Raw genomic sequence first — 24428 nt, forward strand, 5'->3', positions numbered from 1 at the left:
CCACTTTTGCTGCAAGTGCGTTCAATCTTGTGTCAAATGCTTCATATCCTGAGGCCAGGTTGTTTTGTGCAGCGATTATTTCTTCCGTTTTTTCTTCTAACTGGGAAGTGCGCTCGCATATCGCTTTAATATCCATGCGGACATCTCTGGCAAGTTTGGAAAATTCAGCCTGTAAGTTATTCTGCAGGTCTTGCATCATTCTTTGCATGGCTGTCTCTGAGGCCGGCATTGTGGGGTCCAGAGATATTGAGGTGGTGTCACTCCGTTCGGAGTAAGCTGTAGGAGAGTTAGGGCCTTCGGCGCCATTTTGAGGCTTCCCTCGTGGCGGTGTGAGTGCCGCGATTTGCAGTTCCGCTGGTCGGATCTTCGCTTTTTTCGCTGTGCGTTGTGACATGGTCGGTGCAGAGCTCACCAATGCCGGTGTGTGTGGGTCTCTTTTTCGGGTATGCTGTTTTAATCGCTGTTTTCTCGGTTACCCCCGTCGGAGCTGATCTCTCACGCGTCCAGTCTCGTGAGTAGCCAGGCCACGCCCCCATTATTCTCTTTCTTTTATTCCTCAGCAGCAAAATATTTATTTTAGAAAAACAAATCAAAACATGTAAACATGCCCCCAAAGGGTTACTCCTATAACAGTACAACCAATAATAATGCCTTCAGCACCATCAACTCCCCATGTGACCTTAAGCCACTCCTCTTTCTTGGTGTTGTCGACGAAGAATCCACAGCAGAACATATGTCAACATATGCCTGACCGAGTGTGCTCTATACACTGTAGTGTCGATGCCCGCTGATGCCATAATCCATTTGACCCAACAAGACGACAATGTGACTGTTGAAACAGGGTTGGAAAGGCCGGGTAGAAAACTGAGGTGATTGACGTCTTTGTACGCCTGGAAATATTAAACGAGACACCTTCGGGGGTGAATGAACGTGCGGAGAGGTCCAACGCACGTACATCAGACACCCGTTTACAGGAGATCAAACAAAACAACATCACCAACTTTGCTGTGAGTTGTTTCAGTGAGAGATCTTCGTTCTTTGGCCAGTCTCTCAGAAGCTGGAGAACGAGGTCAACGTCCCATGATGAAGAGTACCTAGGTTGCGGTGGACGTGCAAATCTAATGCCGCGCAGGAGTCGGCATGGATGCCGCGCAGGAGTCCAATCCTTGGTGTCCTGCGGAAATTGCTGATCGGTACACATTTATCGTGCGATAGGCTAGGCCATGGTCAAACAGAGAAGTGAGAAATCTCAAAACGTGATTTACAGGTGCAGATAAGGGATCCATGTGTTGTTCCATGCACCAACCACTCCATGAATTCCAGTCATGTATGTAGGATTTCCTTGTTCCCGGAGCCCAAGCTCCCGCCAGAAGGTCAATAGTTGTCTGTGGAACGTCTGGGATGAATCCAAATCCCCGGAGAGGAGCCATGCCAGTAACTGGAGGTGTCCCTGTAATAGCAGGGAGTGTGGTTCCCCGTTGGGGTCTAATAAGAGGTCCGGAGAGGTTGGAAGTAGTCTTGGGTAGTCCATGGACATTTCCATGAGTGTAGGGAACCATGGTTGAGCCGTCCAGAATGGGGCGATGAGAATCATGGAGGTTTGGTAGCGCCTGAGATGTAGAAGCGTCCTCGCAATCAAGGAGAAAGGAGGAAAAGCGTACGTTTGCGTGTCCGGCCACCGTTGAAGGAATGCATCTGAAGCCAACGCCTCTGGATCCAGTCTCCAACTGAAGAACCTCGGAAGTTGGGAATTCAACCATGATGCGAAGAGGTCGATCTCCAGTGGGCCAGTTGCAGGAAAATGGCCCGCTTCAGTCGCCAGTCGCTGGCATCCCGTAGGTATCTGGAATTCCAATCCGCCACCATATTGGACATCCTGGGAATGTTTTCCGCCTGAACCGAAATAGTGCGATCCAGGCAGAAGTGCCAGAAGTCTTTCGCCAGTTCCGCTAACACCACGGACCTCGTACCCCCGAGATGGTTGATGTAGCGGACTGCTGACACGTTGTCCATCCGTAACAGAATGGAACAGTTGGTTGAGATACCCACGAGACTCCGAACTGCAAATGACCCCACCAATAGCTTGAGGCAATTGATGTGTAACTCCTGTTCGACTGGGGACCATTTCCCTCCGGTGGAGATAGGACCGCAACGCGTGCCCCAGCCCAGCAGACTTGCATCCGATTCCACAACAAAGTCTGGCCTTGTCCCAAAAATTGCTCTTCCGTTCCATGCTTCCATGTGCTGCAGCCACCAAGAGAGTTCTTCTTTGGCTGCGCAATCGAGAGGTACCGAGTCTGCATAGGAGAGACCCGAGCGAAGGTATCTTGCCTTTAGGCGTTTAAGTGCCCTGCAGTGAAGTGGGCCCGGGAAAACTGCTTGGATAGAGGCCGAGAGGAGGCCGATGACCCTGGCCAGTTGTCGTAACGTTAGTGCAGGTCGAGCCAAAGTCCGGCGGATTTCTTTCTTGATGATCCTGACTTTGGAAGATGGTAACAGGAGTGTCCCTTTCACCGAATCGATGGTGAAGCCCAGAAATTCCAAGACTTGGGAGGGTTGTAACACCGACTTGTCCCAGTTGATGAGGAAACCAAGGTTGCCAAGTAATGTCATTGTCCAATTCAGGTGTTCTTGGAGTAAGCGTGGGTCGTGTGCCATCAGAAGCATGTCGTCCAAGTATATAATCAGACGCACCCCTCTGCTGCACAGGAGGGCGACCACTGGCCGCATGAGCTTCGTGAAGCACCATGGGGCCGAGGAGAGGCCGAAGGGCAAGCATTTGAAACGCCATGTGGTCTCCTCCCATTGGAACTGGAGGAAATGTTGGCAATCTTCGGCCATCGGGACGGTGAGGTACGCTTCTTGCAGGTCGAGTTTGACCATCCAATCCTCCAATAGGAGCAGGTCTTGGAGGGAGTGGATGCCCTCCATTTTGAAATGTTGGTACGCTACAAAGGCGTTCAGGGGGCGTAAGTCTTCCACACCGTCCTTATTCTCATTCACAGACATAGATGTAGAGCTGTGGTCAGGGAATAGTGCGCCCAAATTGTATGAGTCTTTATCATCAGACTCGCTACATGCCTCCTCCTGTTTCGAAAAAAACCTGTTTCGACTCGGATGATTCCACTTGGGCTTTAGCCCTTTTCCAACTCCTCACCGATTTTGCCCGGTGGGCGGCTCTTTGTTGTGGTGCAACCACATTATCTTTGACAGGACGTTCCCTGTCTGTCCGTAAAATTTTGGAGGCTTCCTCGTCTATGTGGCGAGATTTTTTGGCGGCTTTGCGCCCACTGGCCTTGCCTGTATCGTGCTCCATAGGGTTAGGAGTAATTTGAGTAGAGGTCCGCTGGGCGGCCATGAGGGCATGGCTGGAGTGGAACAGAGTGTCCGACATAACTCCCATGGCCGAATAAACGGCTTGGGTTACGGATCTAGTCATAGTGGCATCCAGGAGAGAATGAAGCTCTTCCGAGTTCAAATGCTCCTGGTCTGTCACATCAGTGACCGTTAAGCCGGAAGGTCTGGGGACAACCTGGGGAGCAGAGGGGGTATCTCAGCCCTAATGGGAGAATTGCCAGAGGCTGTGCCCAAATCCCTTTGAGACTGCATAATTAAAATAGCAGTTCTCACAGTGGTTATAGTAGGTGGAAATATAAATAGAGATACAAAGAAAAGAGGGGGGGGGGCACCCAAATAACTCTTGGAGGAATGGGTGACCACACTGATAAGCCCAAAAGCTTTATAGGCAATATGGGAACAAATAAGGCACCAGCAGTATGGGTACTATTGCAAACAAACTATACAGCAATATGAAAAAGGCAAGCTCACCAAGTGTTCCCTCAGAAATGGCTAAATATAAATGCAATATCAAAAAAAATAATTATGACAAAAACACATTGGTAGCATACAGAGAAAAATAGAAATGTACTTAGCTGAGGAAGGCAGCAGCAAGAAAGAGGAGTGGCTTAAGGTCAGATGGGGAGTTGATGGTGCTGAAGGCATTATGATTGGTTGTACTGTTATAGGATTAACCCTTTGGGGGCATGTTTACATGTTTTGATTTGTTTTTCTAAAATAAATATTTTGCTGCTGAGGAATAAAAGAAAGAGAAGAAGCATAATTTGAGCCTCCGTGTCATTAAAATAAAATTAGAATTATATTATAATTAATTAATTAAAGAATCATGTTTTACAGAGGACATAAACATAAATAGAATTTGCTCTTTAGAAGAAAAGGAAATGATTGAATTTAGTTAGAGATCTAATTGAAGATAAACCTAAAGCCACTGGGAATGGAATTAGGATGGGAAGCGGGGCAGATTTTGTGATGCATGCACTAGGTTTTTTGCCGCCTTTTGGATCAACAGCAACAACATATGTGAGGAAGGCTGAACTTGATGGATGCAAGTCTCTTTTCAGCTATGTAACTATGTCCTCAGGTGGTCTTGGATATGTTAGGAACACTCCAAGCACCATAACTACTACAGGACACTGTAGAACAGTTTCACATCTTACCCAGGGTCTGCTGGGCAACGCTTCCCCTCCCCTAGTACTTCTGACAGACTGTCAAAAGCTTCTACTTAGAGTCCGTTAGCTCTCCTGCAGTACTGTGCGGCTCTCTGTTAGAAGTAGTGGTATCGGAGTGGTTCCCAGTGGACGCCAGGTAAGAAGTCAAACTGTTCTAAAGGAAGTATATTTTAAAATACTCTACCTAATCTTTTTGGTGGAGTGGTAGAAACATGTATCGTGTGTCTCTATTAAAATTTGTGTGCCTGGAAAGATTTAAGATTCACATTAGTCTGCTGTGTCATATTGAAGAGGGCAGTATAAATGTCTTACAAAGTTTGAGGCATATAGGATCTGAAAGTAGGTATGTTATTAATAATGAGCAAACAGTCCAACAGTCCCTTAGATTGTAACAAATAACATTGACAAAACTTGTATGTAGCATTCTTCACAGTACTCTTCATAGTAATGTAAATGTATTAATGATTGTGGCTGAAGCGCGCAGGTTGTGAATATAAAGTACTTTGTTAATGAAAGAATATATAAGTAGATATAATGACACCTAAAACATATTTTTTCTATTTCTCTAGGAGTCTCCACAAGACAGTGCCATCACACGTGATATCAATAGGACGTTCCCAGCTCACGACTACTTCAAAGACACTGGGGGTGACGGGCAGGATTCGCTCTACAAAATCTGCAAGGTTTTTCATAACTACTATGATATACTGATGTGCTATACAGCTGGAATAGGAATATCCCATGTGAAAGGTGGAGACAACCATAAAATGGTTCTCTTTCCAAATCGCTTGACAGTGAAATTACTTTACACTCATAAACACACATAGCTTAGTGCTATATTCTGTCATATGTTGGTGTTGTGTTAAAGGAAAACTTTTGTGTTATAAATACAAAGATTTATTCTTAACACTAAAGGGCCCCTATGCCGCTTCCCTTTCTCCCCAGTGGCAAGTAAAGGGTTTTAAATAAACCTTTAAACACTTACACGATTCCAGCACCGATGTCCCTTTAACCCCTTAAGGAAACATGACATGTGTGACATGTCATGATTCCCTTTTATTCCAGAAGTTTGGTCCTTAAGGGGTCAAGTTGGGTTGGGTCTCTCATCCGCAGACACCAGTCGATTGGAGGGATCTAATGCACATGCGCAGCGAGCACTGCACCCATTAGACCTTCCTTATATGAAACATTGATCATGGGGACGTCCAGTGTTGGTTTCTCAGAGTCAAATGTTGTGAAAGCCACTAGAGGCTGTCTTAACCCTGCAATGTAAACATTTCAATTTCTTTGAAACTGCAATGTTTGCAAATGCAGGGCTATGGGGCCTGGGCCTTTTCACCCAGACCACTTCAATGAGATGAAGTGGTCTGGGTGCCTATATAAAGTTAAAAAAAGTTAAACTTTAGTGCCTAGAGAGATATCAGTGAGATATGCCTCACTGATGATGCCTAACAAGGCTGAAACGATCATCTGGGGTTGCTGTGTATCTCGTGCAGAGGGAACTTGCTGGCATTTCGTATCTGGACTGCCCGTATGGGTGGGACCAGTCTATGTTTCAGAGATGTTCTCTCTGTAATGGCTCAAGATGAGCTAAAACCAGCTGAGATCTGAGCGGGGACCCACTGAAGGGCAGGCTGTTTCAGCTGAAAACCGTTCTCAGTATACTCTTGCTCCCCATTTTTTTGCTCTCCTTAAGTTTAAAGGGTAAGCCAGATGTGGACCCCTTGCTCACAGTGCCTAGAGAGATATCCGCTATGCCTCACTAATGATGCCTAACAAGGCTGAAACGATCGTCTGGGGTTGCTGTGTCTCTCATGCAGAGGGAACTTGACCCACTAAAGGGCAGGCTATTTCAGCTGCTGCCCGTTCTCAGTATACTCTTGCTCCCCGTTTTTTTGCTCTCCTGTTGTTAAGGGCCGCGGGCGTACCTAGTACGACAGCAGCAAATATGAGCCCTGGACCGGCGATCGCGGTCGGTGGGGACTACCGGCAGTTCCCCTGCAGCAGCTCCAGCTATCCTGACCCTCCAGGGCCATGTGATCACCATGATCACATCGCCACAATAAGAGTCTAGGAGCTGCCCGCAGGGGGACTGTATGAGCTGTATATATAATATATAAAATAATTTAAACATTTTATAATATATTATACATATATATGATTTCATTATAAGTGTACTTTAAGATATAAACACATCTATCTCAAAATACATTTATAATGAAATCATATATATGCACTATATATGTATAATATATTATAAAAGGCTTTAATTATAATATACATATATAGGAAATAAGTGTTTGTGTGTGTATATATATATATATATATATATATATATATATTTATTTATTTTTTAAAAACGAAAACTTTTATATTAAAAAATAAATTAAAACGCTTACTGTGGCCAGCATTTGTGCCTAAGTGGCTACTAAAAACGACTGGACATACCCCATATGGAATACAAATATGAGTGTTTACAACAGTACAACTTATCACGACGATGACATCACCAGTAAAAGTGCAGTTTTTGTGTAAAAAAATAATAATGCAAAAACTAAATAAAAACGCTAACTTTGGCCAGCCTTTGTGACTAAGTGGCTACTACAAAAGACTGGACATACCGCATGTTGAATACCGTGGATTGTCTACTTTTACAAATGGTATGCCATGATGGGCTTAATTGTCATTCCTGGGCTGCCATATGGTCTCAAAGGCAACATACGCCCAGCAAACCAATCTGGCAAATTTCAATGTGAAAACATGGAAAAGGGGAAAGCCCTACATTTGACCCCTGTAAGTTTGCAAAAACCCATCAAACCTGTACATTGTTTTATTCGGGAGATGTTGCTGAACACATATTGGGATGTCCTTTGTCAGTAACACATAACAGGATCTGAGAATCCATGCCTAAAGTACAATGTGAGAGAAAAATAACACAAAAACATGACTACCCAAAAGGTTGACAAAGACTGGTGGTAGAATTAGTGCATGGAAAGTGTTAAAATACCACCATTTGAAATAACCTAGGGTGTCTACTTTTCAAAAATATATGGTTTGATGGGGGAAATTACATTGGCCGGCTTGAGAAATGTCCCAAATAGGACATGGGTGCATGCTAACCAGTTGAAAAAATTCCAAGTTGGAAAACTGGATTGCGCACCCTCCAAATAAGGTCTTTTAGCCCCCAGAGAACCCACCACACCTATACATGAGGGGTATCACTGTACTCAGGAGATGTTGCTGAACACATATTAGGGTGTTCTTTGGCAGTAACACTTAAGGTTCTCCGCACATGTATTCTTAAATTGCTAGTTAACAAAAAAAAATCACCAATTATTATTATTTTTGTTTAAATTTGCATAGATTGATGGTAAAATGGTTGCATGAAAAGAGTCAAAATACCCCAAGTTTAATACCTTAGGTTGTTTTCTTTAAAAAAAAATATATACATGTGAAGGGTTATTCAGGGATTCCTGAGAGATATCAGTGTTACAATGTAACTTGCGTTAATTTTGAAAGCAAAATGGTTCCGCAATAGCAAAGTGCTACTTGTACTTATAGCCCTATAACTTTCCAAAAAAAGCTAAGAACATGTTAACATTGGGTATTTCTAAACTCAGGACAAAATTTAGAAATTATTTAGCATGGGTGTTTTTTGGCGGTTGCAGATGCAAAACAGATATTGGGGGTCAAAGTTCGAAAAAGCATTTCTCCCCTCCCCCCCCCCCAATTTTGTTCATCATATTTTATAATTTTGTTTATAGTAAATTATATGATATGATGAAAATAATGGTATCTTTAAAAAGACAGTCGGCGAGAAAAACGATATATAATATATGTGGGTACAGTAGATGAGTAAAAGGAAAATTACAGCTAAACACAAACACCACAGAAATGTAAAAAGAGCCCTGGTCCTTAACGGTAAGAAAATTTAAAACCGGTCTAGTCACTAAGGTGTTAAAGTGCTCCCTGCAGTTATTTGGTTGTAACATAGGATGTTGACAAATTTCAAAGGCCCCCTTTTCTAAGCAAGTAATAAGAGCTTCCAAATCACACACAGAAGATAAAATAGCCCAGTCAGTAAAAAAGGGGGGCAAAACATTTTTTTGACACATAAATGAGAAAAGGAAAGTAGAACAAGGATTAGTTAGCTTAAAAACAAAGAAAGGTAGTTATGTAGAAGAGGATTAAAGGTCTAGCTGCCTCAATTAATATTTTTGTTCTGTATTTACAGATGAAATTGAAGGAAAGGGACCTCAGTTAGGAAAAAGGACAAATTAGTAATTTGTTACATGTGAGTTTAAAGAGGAAGAGGTTCTATTTCAACTGTAAAAAGTAAAGACAAATAGGTTGATGGGGCGAGGCATGATGCAAAGTTATTAAAAGAGCTTAGTGGTGTTCTAGCAAAACCATTAACAGATTTATTTAACCAATCATGGTTAATAGGACTAGTCCCAGAAGATTGGAAATTAGAGAATGTTGTGCCCATTTACAAGAAAGGTAGTAGGGAGAAGTCGGCAATTATAGGCCAGTAAGCCTTACTTCAGTAGTGGGGAAAGTAATGGAAACCATGTTAAAGGATAGGATTGTTGAACATCTAAAATCACAGGGATTTCAAGATCAGAGACAACATGGGTTTACTTCAGGGAGATCATGCCAAACTAATCTTATTGATTTTTTTGATTGGGTAACTAAAATAATAGATCAGAGTGGTGCAGCAGACATTGCTTACCTAGATTTCAGTAAGGCTTTTGACATTGTCGCACATAGAAGGCTTATCAGTAAACTGCAATCTTTAAGTTTGGATTCCAATATTGTTAAATGGGTTAGGCAGTGGCTGAGTGGCAGGCAACAGAGGGTTGTATTCAATGGAGTATATTCGAAGCAAGGTCTTGTTACCCAGTGGGGTACCTCAGGAATCTTTACTTGGACCCATTCCCTTTAATATTTGTATTAGTGATATTGCAGAAGGTCTTGATGGTAAGGTATGTCTTTTTGCTGATGATACTAAGATATGTAACAGGGTTGATGTTCAAGGAGGAACAGTAAAGGGGGAGACTATATTTAAAAGAAGAAAAACTACCACAACAAGAGGGCATAGTCTTAAATTAGAATGGCAAAGTTTTAAAAATAATATCAGATAGTATTACTTTACTGAGAGGGTAGTGGATGCATGGAATAGCCGTCCAGCTAAGGTGGTAGATATTAACACAGTGAAGGAGTTTAAGCATGCGTGGGATAGGCATAAGGCTATCCTAGGAAAAATATTAAATTCTAATTTTCTAAATACTTTCATTAGTCCCTGGCTTTATCTTAAGTCTGGAGATGCTTAGCCCATGAAGGATGTATGCTACTTATTTGGTGGAAGTGTCCAAGAATAATTACATTCTGGGACTCAATATATTCCACTATGTCAGTTTGTAATATAAACCTAAGGGAATCCCCAGAAACTGTCCTTCTTCATCTTAAATTGGGCAAACTCCCAAAAAAACATCAAATATTGATTCTCAGTGTCTTTATGTCCGCAAAAATGATCATTGCAAGATCTTGGAAACAAATATCAGGTTTTACTCAGTATAAAAAACAACTCATATTCCAACTTGAAACAGAAAGGTAGCTTCCTACTCAAACAAACTATATTCACCATTACGATCAATGGATTAAAAAGATAAGGGAAACATTTTAATAATTTATTATGAATTGGAAACCTGTAAATCTTCATATACTGTGTCTATATATTATTAGTTAACAGGAGAACTATAGTAAACAATATTATATAAATTTAACTTTTGTATTGTATTGTCTATGTATAATATTTGTCTTCCAATGTTGTAAAATATAATAAAACATTTGAAATTGAAAAAAAACAAAAATAGCCACAAATAGTGCTCTCAATAAGACAATAAAAACCTGTATAAAATTAAACAGAATTATACTCACAAGTGTAGCGCAGGCTCATGCTCTATGATGGTAGCGTTGGTGGTATGTTCCCCACCTGGAATTTTCTTGAGAGTAGGGATTATAATGTTGATAAAGAAAAAGGATGAGACAAAAATAAACTAAATAAAATAGCAGGAAAAAAGTTGTTGAAATAAAAGGTGATGGTACAATAAACAATCCTTTATTCAATCAGATAAAAAAAGTAATGTCCATAACGCGTTTCTCAAATGGAATAAAAAAAAAAAGCCAAAAATAGGTCTTAATACTAAAATGTATGCCATCATTGTAGCCAATGTTTATTATGCACTTGGTATAATGGTGCATGATTTATTATACTGGTTAGATAACTCATGCAAATTAACAATGTACCATATATACTCGAGTATAAGTCGACCCGAATATAAGCCGAGGCACCTAATTTTAGCACAAAAAACTGGGATAACTTATTGACTCGAGTATAAGCCTAGGGTGGGAAATGCAGCAGCTACTGGTAAATTTCTAAATAAAATTAGATCCCAATAAAATTACATTAATTGAATATTTATTTACAGTGTGTGTATATAATAAATGCTGTGTAGTGTGTGTGTATATAATGAATGCAGAATGTGTGTATATTGTGAATGCAGTGTGTATATAATGAATGCTGTGTGTGTATATAATGCAGGGTGTGTGTAAATAATGCAGGGTGTGCGTTTGTATGAGTGTGTGTGTGTGTGTATATAATGCACAGTGAGTGCATTATATACACACACTCATACAAACACACACACTCTGCATTATATACACACACACACTCATACAAACACTCTGCATTATATACACGCACACTCATACAAACACACACTGCATTATATACACACACACTCATACAAACACTCTGCATTATATACACACACACACACTCATACAAACACTCTGCATTATACACACACACACACACTCATACAAACACTCTGCATTATATACACACACACTCTGTGTGTATATAATGCAGAGCGTGTGGGTGTGTGTATATAATGCAGAGTGTGTGTGTATATAATGCAGAGTGTGTATTTGTGTGAATGTAGTGTTTTGTGTGTGTGTAAACTGGGTGGTGGGAGGGCATTTTTTATTATTTGAATATATATTTTTTAAATATTATTTTAATATTTTATTATTATTATTCTAATATTATTTTATTATTTTTATTATTTATTTGTTTTATTTAATTTTTTAGGCCCCCCTCCCTGCTTGATACCTGGCCAGGGAGGGGGGCTATCTCATTCTCTAGTGGTCCACTGGCATGGGCTGTTACTGACCTTTGTAGCAGCTCCGTTCAGCTCACAGTGTAAGCCTTGCGGTCTGCGTAACCCGTGGCAACGCTCTGATGGCCGTGGGTCTCTCGAAACTTACACGTGAGCTGAACGGGGGGGAAGTTGACCGTAGCTGCTACAAAGGTAAGTAACAGCTTGCTCCGGCCCCCAACAGGACCGCCGGGCTCATTATAAGACATAATACAGACAGTGACTCGAGTATAAGCCGAGGGGGTCTTTTCAGCACAAAAAATGTGCCAAAAAACTCGGCTTATACTCGAGTATATTCGGTATTTATATTTCAAGTGCTGTTAGCTGATTTTGTTCCAAATAAAAACAAACCAGCCCTGCATTGTAAAGTTACACAGCTTCTGTTCTTTTCTTTCAGGCTTACTCTGTGTATGATGAAGAGATTGGGTATTGCCAAGGACAGTCCTTCCTTGCCGCTGTTCTTTTGCTGCATGTAAGTTTCAGGTTCATTGGTTTGGATAAGTGCTAAAAACAACCAAATGACTCAGTATACATTTTGCCCGATCGCAATGCATTTCATTTCACTATATGGGGTTTCTAAGGGATTTTTGATCCTGCAGCAGTAAGTGACAATCTCAGTGTATGTAATCGGAGTGCATTATGTGCGATCCCATTGCATGTAGTATTATTAAAAGCGAATATCTTAATTTAATCAGCAACAACAGTTGATACAAGGGTACTTCTGAAACTAGCTAGAAATTATTTGTTTCGTTGTTCCAGTAGATTAAAAAATAATAATTTGAATACCACCTAAAAGCATATGGCATGTAGGTACTTATTTAAGCCCTGCAAAACTGTTAAGAGTCAGATTGTTAATTGTGAATGCTTGCACCCAAATCTGACCTGTTCACTTTGTTAAGCTCTCCATTTAATCAAGAAAACATTTAAAGGGTTCCTGCATTATTCCAAGGAAGGTGGTATGGCCCTTAGCCATACAAAGTGTGGAAAGTGAGCCCTATCTTAAAGGAGCACTATAGGGTCAGGAACACAAACCTGTATTCCTGCCCCTATAGGGTTAAAACCACCATCTAGCCAACCTGGTCCCCTCATGCCTCTCTAAATATAGTACAATCTTACTTGTATTCAAGTCTGCTTACTTTGTCTCTGTTTCCTTTTGAGCTGCCTGCTGAAGTGGTAGCATGATCCAATTGAGCTTCCCCATAGGATTGTCTGAGACTGACAAAGAGGCAGATCAGGGGCAGAGCCAGCACAATTCAAACACAGCCCTGGCCAATCAGCATCTCCTCATAGAGATGAATTGAATCAATTAATCTCTGTGAGGAAATCAGTGTCTGCATGCAGAGGGAGAAGACACTGAATGTTTGGATGCATTTTAGGCAGCAATGACTCAGGAAGGATCTTGTACAGATATCTTAGGAGTGGCCAGTGAAGTTATCACTAGGCTGTAATGTAAACACTGCATTGTCTCTGAAACAAGCAGTGTTTACAGCAAAAAACCTGAAGGTAATGATTCTACTCACCAGAACAAATTCAATAAGCTGTAGTTGTTCTGGTGACTATAGTGTCCCTTTAAGGCTCTTTACTTGTGAGTTTTATATTGGTTTTATATAATATCATTATACCGTACTACTCTATGTATATACCCCTTTGAGGATATATTGAAGACCAGTCATAATAAGAAGGGGAAGGGTCGCCTTTACAATCCCCACGGCTATCAATTCACTACTCAATTCACTGACATTTAGGAGTTAAAGCACCATTGTTTGTTTTTGCAGCTGTGGACATACCTCCCCCCGTCACTCACACAGCTAACATGACAAATGTTTTTTCTTTTCAATCAGATCTATCAGCACAGTGTTTTTACGTTTGAGGATTTATTTAAAACTTGTGCTCTTTTAATTGTCATGTAATCACACATATGAGGCTCCTGCAGACTCTGTCAGGCGATTAATAGAGTGGGAGATAAGTAATTCTAAATTAAACACACTGTGCAATAAAGAAAGTTAAAAATGTGTTACCTCTTTACAAGATGTTTGTGTAGGAAGGCTGTGTAAGTCATAGTAGGGGAGATGTGTCTAGGGCTGCATAAACATGGTGATTTAACTCTTAAATGGCAGAGAAGTGATCTGTGAGAAAGAAGGGGCATTTTTGTCCATGCCACTTTCCCCTCTCGCCTTGACTACTGTAATCCGCTTCTCAGTCGTGTTACCAACTTGCCCAGTTAGTCTACAATGAATGCGGCTAGCAGGCACACGCACACACACAAGCTCACTCACTAGCAGGCACACACACACAAGCTCACTCACTAGCAGGCACACACACACAAGCTCACTCACTAGCAGGCACACACACACAAGCTCACTCACTTGCAGGCACACACACAAGCTCACTCACTTGCAGGCACACAAGCTCACTCACTTGCAGGCACACACACACAAGCTCACTCACTAGAAGGCACACACACACACACACACACAGGATCTCTCACTAGCAGGCACACACACACACACACTAGCAGGCACACACACACACAAGCTCACTCACTAGCAGGCACACACACACACAAGCTCACTCACTAGCAGGCACACACACAAGCTCACTCACAAGCAGGCACACACACACAAGCTCACTCACTAGCAGGCACACACACACACAAGCTCACTCACTAGCAGGCACACACACAAGCTCACTCACAAGCAGGCACACACACACACACAAGCTCTCTCACTAGAAGGCACGCACACACACGTAGGCAAGCTCACTCACTAGCAGGCACACACACACAAACTCACTCACTAGCAGGCGCGCACACACACACACACAAGCTCTCTCACTAGCAGGCACACACACACAAGCTCTCTCACTAGCAGGCACACACACACAAGCTCTCTCACTAGCAGACACACACCCACACACACAATCACTGTCATGGCTGAAGCTTACCTGGCACTGGTAAGTGAAGTTGGCATTTTGTGGCCTCTTCCTTCCAACAAGCAACATGCGTGGGGGTGAGAAGCGGAGCTTCCATTCAGGGGGCGTGGCTTCCATGCAGGGGGTGGGTGAAGGAAACAGCCGGAATTGCTGTAAATAGTGAAGGGAGACTGACAGGTCTCCCTCCGGCTGCCAGCAGCCTAATTGCGGCCGCACCAGCCCCCAGCTAGTCCCTCTTTACTTCCCTCGGACTGACACAGCCTGAGGGGAAAATTATTTTAATCAAATTAGCCTAATGATCAGGGCTGTCAGCCCGGTCCACTGGGAAATTTCCCCGTATCCCGGTGCACCAGTCTGGCCCTTCATATACACTGTCAAATACAACCACATGCACATAGTCACACACACAGTTACAGGCAGACAGTCTAACAGTCATATACATACAGCCTCACAGGTACAGGCAGATACACAGCCACATTTACAGGTAGACACACGCAGGCAGATAGTCACAAACACAGTTACAGTCCCACACACACAGTCACATGCATAGTTACAGTCATACACACAGACAGTCACACACAGTTACACGCAAAAAAAAAAAATATGTACTCACATTTAGGGGAGCATATATATGCTCGTTGGTAACAGCTTGGGTGGTACAATCCCCTCCTGGGATTTGTGAGTAAATATGATGCAGTAGGTATTCTTAATTGAGGAGGATGAGAAAGGTAAAAACCATTATACCATAGAAAAATAAAATAGAAAGCAGGACCCCCCCCAAAAAAAATAATAATTCAAGAATAAATTGAATTGTAAAAGTAAATTGAATTAAAAATTAAAATATTAGGAAACAAACAAAAGATAAAACACTTGTCAGTCTTTAAAATCACAACGCGTTTCGACCAAATGGCTTTTTCAAATGATCGCTTTCTTTTTTATTTTATTTTTCTATTGTATATTGGTTTTAACCTTTATCATCCTACCTCAATTAAGATTACCTACTGCCATTACTGCATCATATTTACTCTGAGTCTATTAAATTTACTCTTATTACTGATGATCATTTTTCTTAAGTCTTTCCTAATACTCTAGCTAACTGGCTGAAAACAATTATTTGCCTTGGGAATCTTCATCAAAAACAGAAAATTCAGTGCTGGATCTTAAGATGTTTTTTTAGCTACTGTCATAATAATTGTAACAAATTGAATGGCTATGGACCATGAAAAAAATAAAATCTATATACCGTATATACTCGAGTATAAGCCGACCCGAATATAAGCCGAGGCCCCTAATTTTACCCCAAAAAACTGGGAAAACTTATTGACTCGAGTATAAGACTAGGGTGGAAAATGCAGCAGCTATTGGTAAATTTCTAAATAAAATTAGATCCTAAAAAAATTATATTAATTTAATATTTATTTACAGTGTGTGTATATAATGAATGCAGTGTGTGTGTGTGTATGAATGCAGTGTGTGTATGCAGTGTGTATATAATGAATGGAGTGCAGTGCGTGTGTATGAGTGCAGTGCGTGTATATGAGTGCAGTGCGTGTATATGAGTGCAGTGTGTATATAATGAATGGAGTGCAGTGTGTATATGAGTGCAGTGTGTGTATATGAGTGCAGTGTGTGTGTATGAGTGCAGTGTGTATATAATGAATGCAGTGCAGTGTGTGTATATAATGAATGCAGTGCGTGTATGAGTGCAGTGTGAATGCAGTGTGTGTATGTGTGTATGTATGAATGCAGTGTGTGTATGAATGCAGTGTGTATGCAGTGTGTGTATATAATGAATGCAGTGCAGTGTGTGTATGAGTGCAGTGTGAATGCAGTGTGTGTATGTGTGTATGTATGAATGCAGTGTGTATGCAGTGTGTGTATGTGTGTATGTATGAAGGCAGTGTGTGTATATAATGAATGCAGTGCAGTGTGTGTGTGTGTGAGTGCAGAGCATTGGTGGGGGTGGGCATTTTATTAATTATTATTATTTTATTATTGTGATATATATTTTTTTTAATGTTATTATTTTTTTTATTATTTTTATTTTTTTTAATTATTTTTTTTATTTGTTTTTTCGTCCCCCCTCCCTGCTTGTTAGCTGGCCAGGGAGGGGGGCTCTCACTCCCTGGTGGTCCAGTGGATGGGCTGTAGGAGGGGGGCTGTCAGGAAGCTGTAACTTACCTTCACCGCAGCTCCTGTCAGCTCCCTTCTCTCTCCTCCGTCCGTGCAGCTCCCAGGTCAGCTCCCTCTGCAACTCTCGCGAGAGCCGCGGGGTCAGAGCGTTGCCACGGGTTACCGTGGCAACGCTCCGCGCGGCCGCGAGAGTTGCAGAGGGAGCTGACCTGGGAGCTGCACGGACGGAGGAGAGAGAAGGGAGCTGACAGGAGCTGCGGTGAAGGTAAGTTACAGCTTCCTGACAGCCCCCGGTCCTTGTCTGTATTATGGCAATGAAAATTGCCATAATACAGACAACTGACTCGAGTATAAGACGAGGGAGTGTTTTTCAGCACAAAAAATGTGCTGAAAAACTCGTCTTATACTCGAGTATATACGGTATTTAAAAGTATTTCTTCTCGTCATTCAGCAGTAATGATTGCTTTGTTTAGGAAGTAATGCTCTGTTAATCTTTTGTTGGCCACTTCATGCCACCCTAGACCAGGGATTAGGCAACCTTCAGCACTCCAGATACTGTGGACTACATACCCTCCTGATGCGTTGCCATCATTATGGTTGTAAGAGCATTAGTAGAGATTCAGTACACAACTTCTGGAGTGCCGAAACTTGCCTACCTCTGCCCTAGACACCAAGTTAGGGGTATACCAGTAGGGCAATATTTTACCACAGAGTTTACCACATTTGATCTGATTGATCGGACTATGTGTCACAGTCATGTCTTCATGTCTTTTAATATATATATATATATATATATATATATATATATATATTCCCGAAAGAGTGCACTCAAAGGACTTGAATAAATTTCAAATAGATACTTTAATGAAGTATTATATTGCAAGAAAATACGGATCCGTATTTTCTTGCAATATAATACTTCATTAAAGTATATATTTGAAATTTATTCAAGTCCTTTGAGTGCACTCTTTCGGGAATATATGGAGTGGCTGGAGCTGTTGCACCGAGGCATTGAACAAGACCGGTTAAATTGAGTGCGGGGCATTCGGATTTTATATATATATATATATATATATATATATATTTTTTTTTTTTTTTTTTTCAGATAGGCTGCTCTATAAATGTCTTGGAAAAATTGATTTCTGGAGTCTTCTTTCTGCTCAGATCGATGTTGTACTGATTATTTAGTATTTCTGTTTATTAGAGATTTCAGCTCCCAATTTAATCAAATTTGTCACACAGTTTACCATTAACCAAATTTATGAAATGATTCTTATATACAACATGTAGCTAATAAAGGTATCCACAGACAGGCTAAAATAACATTAAGTCTTTCAGGTATTTTGTCACTTTAATCCCATCCTTCACTTACTCCTACTTGGCTTTATATTTTGTGGTGCCTTTATATGTAGTGCTATTAGTTGTAAGACATGCACATATTTGAAAAAAAAGGGGCAAATTAATACAAAGCGAAAGATCAAGCACTGAAACAGTCCTGTTAGCAGCAACAACCTGCCAAGGTTCTCTCTTCTTGGCTAAAGTAATGACTGCCTTGAACATTGAAAAAATGACACAAATGTGTGCGCGCCGATGCAACGCTTGTTATTGGGTCACAAGATAAGTTCTGACAATCATTACCTTCTTAGGGTTATTTAAAATCAAAAGTGCCTTTTGTCAGTTCCCTGTCGTGGTTTCCACTTGTTGGTTATCAGAGAGTGCCTTTATCTTGTGATTCTTTTGGTATTTCGACTATTTGCTTTTTCTTGACTATTCTCATATCTGGTATCCTTGATTTATTGGCTTGTCTCCTCGTTTTTGTTTCATTCTATACCCCTGACCCCTGACAATTCTATTTTATACGTTAATTCCGGCCACTCTGAGGTCCGGTAACCTCAGTTTACGTTATTGATTTTTTTTTTTACTTAAAGAGACACTATAGGCACCCAGACCACTTCAGCTCATTGGAGTGGTCTGGGTGCAAAGTCCCAGGTCCTTTAACCCTGCAAAGCTAATTATTGCAGATTTTAAGAAACTGCAATAAATATTTTTTAAGGTTAACTAGACAGCCACTAGTGGGACTTCTAGGCTTCTAGGTGACTTTTGGTCACCTAACTGATGCTGGACATCCTCACGCTCTGCATGGAGGAAAACATTGTATATAACCATTGCCGTGCATGCGCATTAGGTCTTCTCTGCCGTCTGACAGGGAGGAGCGAAGACAGACCCGAACCAGTGTCGAGGGATATTGGCACTGGACCCAGGTAAGTGACAGAAGGTTTTTTTAACCCCTTCTGCACCATAGGGGACCTATATACGGCCAGGATAACAACTTTATTTTCCTGGCACTGTAGTTGGCCTTTAAAAAAACTGTGTGATGGGTCATATATTATCTTGACAGCCACTTGCATTGGATAGATTTTCAGGCCAGCTTTGGGATTTAGGCCAGCTCTGAGATATATGTTCTTTAAAGGTATGGATGTAACTAAATTTACATAATTAAAAAAAACAGAACAAACAAGCAATATATAGTGTAGTATGTAGTAGAAATCTAGGAAATTATGGTAATATATAGTATAAGCACTCACATAATTAAGAGCCTTATATGGCTTTAATAAAACGGCATGAAGTGGTATAATCCCCAGTCTAGGATAATGTTTAGCCTGATGATGTGAGCAGTATCATACAATATGAAATTAAAAATAGTAAAATTAGTAGTAAAAATAGTAAAATTGAAAAAGGGATCACTACTTACATATTTTTGTGCAATTATGGTATTCTATGGTATTATACTGATTCTTTAGCATCACTTTTGTTTACAGAATTCAGCTCCCAGTTTAACCCCTTAAGGACCAAACTTATGGAATTAAAGGGAATCATGACATGTCATACTTGTCATGTGTCCTTAAGGGGTTAATCAAATGTGTCAAATTTCAGAAGCATTCCAATTTCAATTTCAATTTCAGAAGCATACCAATGTTATGAAATGATCCACATGTCCAACATTTAGCTAATTCAGGTATCCACACATTGGCTAGGATAACAATGAGCCTTTCGGGGCGTTACGGCGTTCTATGCCGTCCCCATTTAAATGGGCTTTAAAGCCGTTGCGGCGGCATAGAACGCCGTAACAGCTTAAGCCCCCAGGAGGTAAGATTTACTTACCTCTGCCGCGATCCTCTTCGGGAGGACTGCTTGACAGTCCAGGCAGTCCTCCCACGGCAAATCAGGCCCCCGGGTGCCATGTGATCTCTCTCAAAGAGCGATCACATGGCCCCCCTATTGCTGCCTGTGGAAATGTCACAGTCCCCCTGCTTTAAAAGAAAATAATTAAACATGTTTAAAATTTGTTAAAAGTGTGTGTGTGTGTGTGTATATATATATATATATATATATATATATATACATATATATATATATACATACATCTTAATCTTATATATGTAACATCATACGTAGTGTATTTTAATGTTAATATAAGTATATATATATATATATTAGTACTAAAATACACTTAGAATGACGTTACATATATATATATATAATTACAAGAATGAATAAATACAATAAATAAAATATTAAAAAAAAAAATTAAAATAAATTATATATGTAATTTCATTCTAACTGTATTTTGTTATTAGTATATTTATATATATATATATATATATATATATATATATATTATATATTGGTAAAAAATACACTTAGAATGACATTCTATATATATCTATCTATATATAAAATAGAAATAATCGCAAATATATTTATATAGATACATATATATATAATTACATAAATGATTACATAAGTATACACGTAGAATTTAAATACATATATATGTATATATATGTAAAAAATTCTACGTGTGTATTTAAGTAATCTTTTAGCATAATTATGTGATTATATTAATTAAAACTTGATTGACATGCCTGACAACCCAGGCAGAAAGTGCAGAGAATTTTATTCACAAGCACTATATTTAACCCTGTAACTTTCCAAGACACCGTAAAACCTGTACATGGGGGGTACTGTTTTACTTTTGAGACTCCGCTGAACACAAATATTAGTGTTTCAAAATGATAAATTGTATTACAACGATGATATTGTCAGTAAAAGTGACGTTTTTTTTGCATTTTACATACACAAACTGCACTTTTACTGACGATATTGTTTTAATATGTATTACTGTTTTGAAACACCTATGTTTGTGTTCAGTGAAGTCTCCCAAGTTTAACAGTACCCCCCATGTACAGGTTTTATGGTGTTTTGGAAAGTTAGAGAGTCAAATTTGCCAGTTTGGTAATGTTGCCTGTGAGACCGTATGGTAGCCCAGGAATGAGAATTACCCCCATGATTGCATACCATTTGCAAAAGTAGACAATCCAACGTATTGCAAATGAGGTATGTCCAGTCATTTTTAGTACCCACTTAGTCACAAACACTGGCCTAATATTAGTTTTTTGCTTTTTTTCACACAAAAACAAATGAACGCTAACTTTGGCCAGTGTTTGTGACTAAGTGGCTACTAAAAAAGACTGGACATACCCCACTTGCAATACCTTGGGTTATGTACTTTTGCAAATGGTATGCCATCATGGGGGTAATTCTCATTCCTGGGCTACCACACGGTCTCAAAGGTAACATTACTAATCTGTTAATGGGGGGTACTGGTTTACTCGTGAGACATTCTTGAATACAAATATGTGCATTTTATTGCAGTAAAAGCAAACGGTATGACATTTATAGCTAAAATGTCAGGAAGAAATACAATTATTTTTTTAAATCTTAATTTCTTATAGTTTTTTTTATTTTATTTATAATAAGTTATGTTTCATATATGAATAGTTCATGTGAAATCAAAGCCCTGTTTCTCCTGAACAAAAGGATATATAACAAATGTGGATGCACTTAATATGAAAGAGGTGAACTACGGGTGAACAGACATATAGCGCAAATTCCAGGTTTTGTTTACATTTTGTTTTGATCAGAACGTGTACTATTGAATTAAATTTTCTTGTTTTGCTTGGTTAATTGTAATTGTGTGTAGATGGACATTCTTTTATTTTGTTACAGAGCCTTTGATAACTTTTTTGTTTTTCTGTATGTTTACCCGCTTTAAACTCAAGGAAATAAAATTGACGGTTTTATGGAGAATATTATGTGATTGGGCTTTTTTTTGTAAATTTGAAGGTCTCATTGGTAAGCACCTGTTAGGAACACATTGTTTACAGGTTACACAACCTTATAGCATTGCATTTTTCTGACAGGCTGCTTTTATAAATTATTTACTCATTGTATCCTGGTTTGTGCAATTTACTAATTGTGTAAATTATAATAAATTATTGCAGACCTATTGTTATCATTGAGTTGAAAATCTACATATAATATATGATGCATTTCTGCCTTTGCAGATGCCGGAAGAACAAGCGTTCAGTGTCCTTGTCAAAATCATGTTCCAATATGGACTCAGGGAACTTTTCAAACAAAACTTTGAAGATCTGCACTGCAAGTTTTATCAGCTGGAGCGCCTAATGCAGGTTGGTACATTTGTGTCCAATTAATCGATTCAGTCACTCACGGTTCACTTTAAACATATTTGTAATTCGCTGTTGATAATATGCTACAGGAATCAACTACCGTATATACTACAGTATAAGCCGAGTTTTTCAGCACATTTTTTATGCTGAAAAACCTCAACTCGGCTTATTCTCAAGTCACTGTCTGTATTATGGCAATTTACATTGCCATAATTCAGACTGGGGGCTGGCAGCGAGCGCTTACCTCTCCTGCAGCTCCTGTCAGCTCCCTCCTCCTCCGCGCCGGTCCTTTCAGCACCTCTGTCAGCTCCCAGTGTAAGTCTCGCGAGAGCTGCGGGGTCATAGTGCGGCTCTCGCGAGACTTTCACTGTGAGCTGACAAAGGAGCTGCACGGTCCGGCTCGGAGGAGAAGGGAGCTGACAGGAGCTGCAGGAGAGGTAAGTGCTTCCTGCCAGTTCCCCTCCCCCCCACTGAACTGCCAATGCCACTGGATCACCAGGGAGTGAGAGCCACCCTCCCTGCCATGTATCAAGCAGGGAGGGGGGACGAAAAAAATAATACAAATAATAATAATAATAATACCGTATATACTCGAGTATAAGCCGACCCGAATATAAGCCGAGGCCCCTAATTTTATCCAAAAAAACTGGGAAAACTTATTGACTCGAGTATAAGACTAGGGTGGGAAATGCAGCAGCTACTGGTAAATTTCTAAATAAAATTAGATCCTAAAAAAAATATATTAATTGAATATTTATTTACAGTGTGTGTATAATGAATGCAGTGTGTGCGTATGTGTGTGTGTATGAGTGCAGCGTGTGTGTATGAGTGCAGCGTGTGTGTATGAGTGCAGCGTGTGTGTATGAATGCAGTGTGTGTGTGCATGAATGCAGTGTGTGTGTGTATGAATGCAGTGTGTGTGTGTATGAATGCAGTGTGTGAATGCAGTGTGTGCAGGGCCAGTGCAAGGATATTTGCCGCCGTAGGCAAAAAAAAATTTGCCGCCCCCTCCCCCCCATATGTCCTGACTTCCCCTCCTCCTCCCTCAGTGGTCCTTACCTCCCCACCCCCGTGTTCCTTCACCCCCCCCCCCCCACAGTGGTCCTGACTCACCCCTCCCCTAGTGGTCCTTACCCTCCCCTCCCCTAGTGGTCCTTACTTCCCCCTCCCCTCCCATAGTGGTCCTTATCCCACCCCCTCCCTCTCATAGTGGTCCTTATCCCCCTTCTCCCTCCCATAGTGTTCCTTATCCCCCCCCATCCCTCCCATAGTGGTCCATATACCCCCCCCTCCCTCCCATAGTGGTCCTTATACCCCCCTCCCTCCCATAGTGGTCCTTATCCCACCCCCTCCCATAGTGGTCCTTATACCCCCCCCTCCCTCCCATAGTGGTCCTTATACCCCCCTCCCTCCAATAGTGGTCCTTATACCCCCCTCCCTCCAATAGTGGTCCTTATCCCCCCCTCCCTCCCATAGTGGTCCTTTCCCCCCCCCTCCCTCCCATAGTGGTCCTTATACCCCCCTCCCTCCCATAGTGGTCCTTATCCCCCCCCTCCCTCCCATAGTGGTCCTTATCCCCCCCCTCCCTCCCATAGTGGTCCTTATACCCCCCCTCCCTCCCATAGTGGTCCTTATACCCCCCCTCCCTCCCATAGCGGTCCTTATACCCCCCTCCCTCCCATAGTGGTCCTTAACCCACCCCCTCCCTCCCATAGTGGTCCTTATACCCACCCCCTCCCTCCCATAGTGGTCCTTATCCCCCCCCCCCTCCCATAGTGGTCCTTATACCCCCCTCCCTCCCATAGTGGTCCTTATACCCCTTTTTTTTGTTATTATTATTATTTTGTATTATTATTATTATTTTTTTATTATTATTTCTTATTTTATTGATATATTTTTTTTTTCGTCCTCCCTCCCTGCTTGATATATGGCAGGGAGGGGGGCTCTCCTTTCCTGGTGGTCCAGTGGCAGTTCAGTGGGGGGAGAGAGGGGGGCTGGCAGAGCTGTAACTTACCTGTCCTGCAGCTCCTGTCAGCTCTCTCCTCCTCTGCGCCGTCCATTCTGCTCTTCTGTCAGCTTAC

General features: G+C 41.0%; 1 protein-coding gene across 1 annotated transcript in view; it reads left to right on the plus strand.

The window, feature by feature from the left end:
* Window positions 1-24428, plus strand: part of RABGAP1 (RAB GTPase activating protein 1) — a 253113-nt gene that overhangs the window by 147897 nt on the left and 80788 nt on the right. The window contains exons 14-16 of the mRNA XM_063432338.1: window positions 5096-5209; window positions 12147-12221; window positions 22222-22347. Coding sequence (XP_063288408.1) covers window positions 5096-5209; window positions 12147-12221; window positions 22222-22347 — 315 coding nt within the window. The remainder of the gene's footprint in view (window positions 1-5095; window positions 5210-12146; window positions 12222-22221; window positions 22348-24428) is intronic.

The sequence above is a fragment of the Pelobates fuscus genome, chromosome 9 (genome assembly GCF_036172605.1).
Source record: "Pelobates fuscus isolate aPelFus1 chromosome 9, aPelFus1.pri, whole genome shotgun sequence".
NCBI classification, from domain to species: Eukaryota; Metazoa; Chordata; class Amphibia; order Anura; family Pelobatidae; genus Pelobates; species Pelobates fuscus.